We start from the raw sequence: 2,178 nt of genomic DNA, 5'->3' as shown, positions 1-2,178 counted from the left end.
CCCCCCTTTTAAATATAAAGACACTTAAATATTTTAATTTTAACTACTTTAATTGTGTGAGGGAAAATGTATTTTGTAAATCCATGGACCCCAGTTTGAAAACCTCTTTTCTGGTCACCTGACTGCTGCCATGTAGCAACAATCCCATGTGAGCTCACCACAGTAATCCAACATATCTTGCAACATATCCAACATACCCCTGCCAAATTCTTGAAATACTCTGATTGCAATGCTTATTTACTTCATATATTAAAATATTTAATCGTTTTTATTGTTGTCGATTCCAGGTGCGCTGCCACCTTGAACCCCATCTTGGGTGCTGTGGCCTGCAGACAGAAGCACACACTGCCTGACCTCCCATATGACTATGGTGCACTTCAGCCTCACATCTGTGCTGAGATTATGCAGCTTCACCACAGCAAGCACCATGCAGCATATGTCAACAACCTCAATGTCACTGAGGAAAAATATCAAGAGGCGCTGGCCAAGGGTGAGAACAAATCAGATTATTTAACTTTTTTGCTGTCCTTTGTGATTGTTGTCTGATAGAACAGTGGTTTTCTAGGTAAAAATTAGACTGCCCAACACCAACAAACATCTTAGGACTTGGTCTGGCTGGTCAATCACTTCATTCTATGACACCTTCATTATGTTCCAAATTGAAATGTTACTGCACAAATTCAAGCAAACTTATGCACTATTCTTGGGGATATTTTGCCTGGAACAGAAAATAGAAGAGTAAGTCGACAACTCTGTTGTAGCTGGACAAAATAAGTATTTGATAGGACATTTACATTGTCATTTTGCAGACGCTTAAAGCGACTTACAATTGGGGAATACATAAAGCGATTCATCTTAAAGAGGCAAACAGTCACAGAAAGTGCTCGCAATACCAAGTTTAAGGCATTGTTTAAATCAGTACAAGCTAGAAAGGGAAGGAATAAATAAAGAGAAAGACTACGTTTTTAAATTTTTTTTTTATTTAGGCGAATGATAACATGATGGGAATGCTAGTACACTTTTAAGTTAACCTCCTTTACATACACTAAAACATGGTTATGCATCTGTTGGTTTTTCATTTGACAGCCATTGTAGGAGAAGTGGTGAGCATGTCACACAAAGCAGTCAAAAAAATTTTGTTTTGTTTTTTGTTTATTATCAGACTAAAGCTCAAAAGTCAAATTTTTTCATACCAGTGTTAAGTAAAATTATTTAAATTATTTTCATTAATTGAAATAAAGCTAAAATCAAATAAAATATACATTTTAGATGAAAATATAAATTTATAAAAATGTAAACAAAAATTGGAAATGTTGCTTGGCAGCTAACTGAAATAAAATGTTTACGTACTAAAATAACAAACTAAAACTTAAATATTTAACTAAATAGGAACATTTTAAAAAACTAATGAACATAACAAATGCACAAAAAATTGCTAAAACGTAAACTAAAATTCAAATGATATAAAATTAAAAGCCAGTTCAAAATATTAATGAACATAACAAATGCACAAAAAATTGCTAAAACGTAAACTAAAATTCAAATGATATAAAATTAAAAGCCAGTTCAAAATATTAATAAACGCTAGATTAGTATATAAATAATACTAAAATTACACTGCTTTACACCTCATTCCCTCAATCATTTATAATGTAGACCAGTATATGTTTCATTAATGATTCAGTAGTAGCTGTATAAGAATTAGTTTACTTTTACTACACTCTAAGGCAGGGGTCTCCAACCTTTTTTGTGAGTGAGGGCTCCCTGAAGGGATAAAATAGTCTCAAGGGCTACTTGTTTGATATACTCCAATATATATATATATATATATATACAGTGCCGTGAAAAGGTTTTTGCCCCCTTCCTGTTTTTTTTATTTTTTGCATATTTGTCACACTTAAAAGATTCAGATCATCAAACCAATTTTAATATTACGCAAAGATAATGCAAGTAAATACAAAATGCAGTTTTTAAAGATAATTTCATTTATTAAGGGAAAAAAGCTGTCCAAACCTACCTGGCCCTACGTGAAAAATTATTTGCCCCTCCTCTTAAATCATGAAAGAACTGTGATTAACCACATTATTTTAGAAAGCTGAGTTAAATTTCACTAGCCACACGCAGGCCTGATTACTGCCAGACCTGTTGAATCAAGAAATCACTTAAATAGAACCTGAC

General features: G+C 32.9%; 1 protein-coding gene across 1 annotated transcript in view; it reads left to right on the top strand.

The window, feature by feature from the left end:
• Nucleotides 1-2,178, top strand: part of LOC107732630 (superoxide dismutase [Mn], mitochondrial-like) — a 4,866-nt gene that overhangs the window by 755 nt on the left and 1,933 nt on the right. Inside the window, exon 2 of the mRNA XM_016544027.1 lies at nt 288-490. Within this exon, the coding sequence (XP_016399513.1) occupies nt 288-490 (203 nt within the window). The remainder of the gene's footprint in view (nt 1-287; nt 491-2,178) is intronic.

This window comes from Sinocyclocheilus rhinocerous, unplaced genomic scaffold (genome assembly GCF_001515625.1).
Source record: "Sinocyclocheilus rhinocerous isolate Xijiao unplaced genomic scaffold, SAMN03320098_v1.1 scaffold1542, whole genome shotgun sequence".
Taxonomy (NCBI): Eukaryota; Metazoa; Chordata; class Actinopteri; order Cypriniformes; family Cyprinidae; genus Sinocyclocheilus; species Sinocyclocheilus rhinocerous.
The sequence above is the reverse complement of the archived record's forward strand: the minus strand, read 5'-3'. Positions and strand labels throughout refer to the sequence as shown.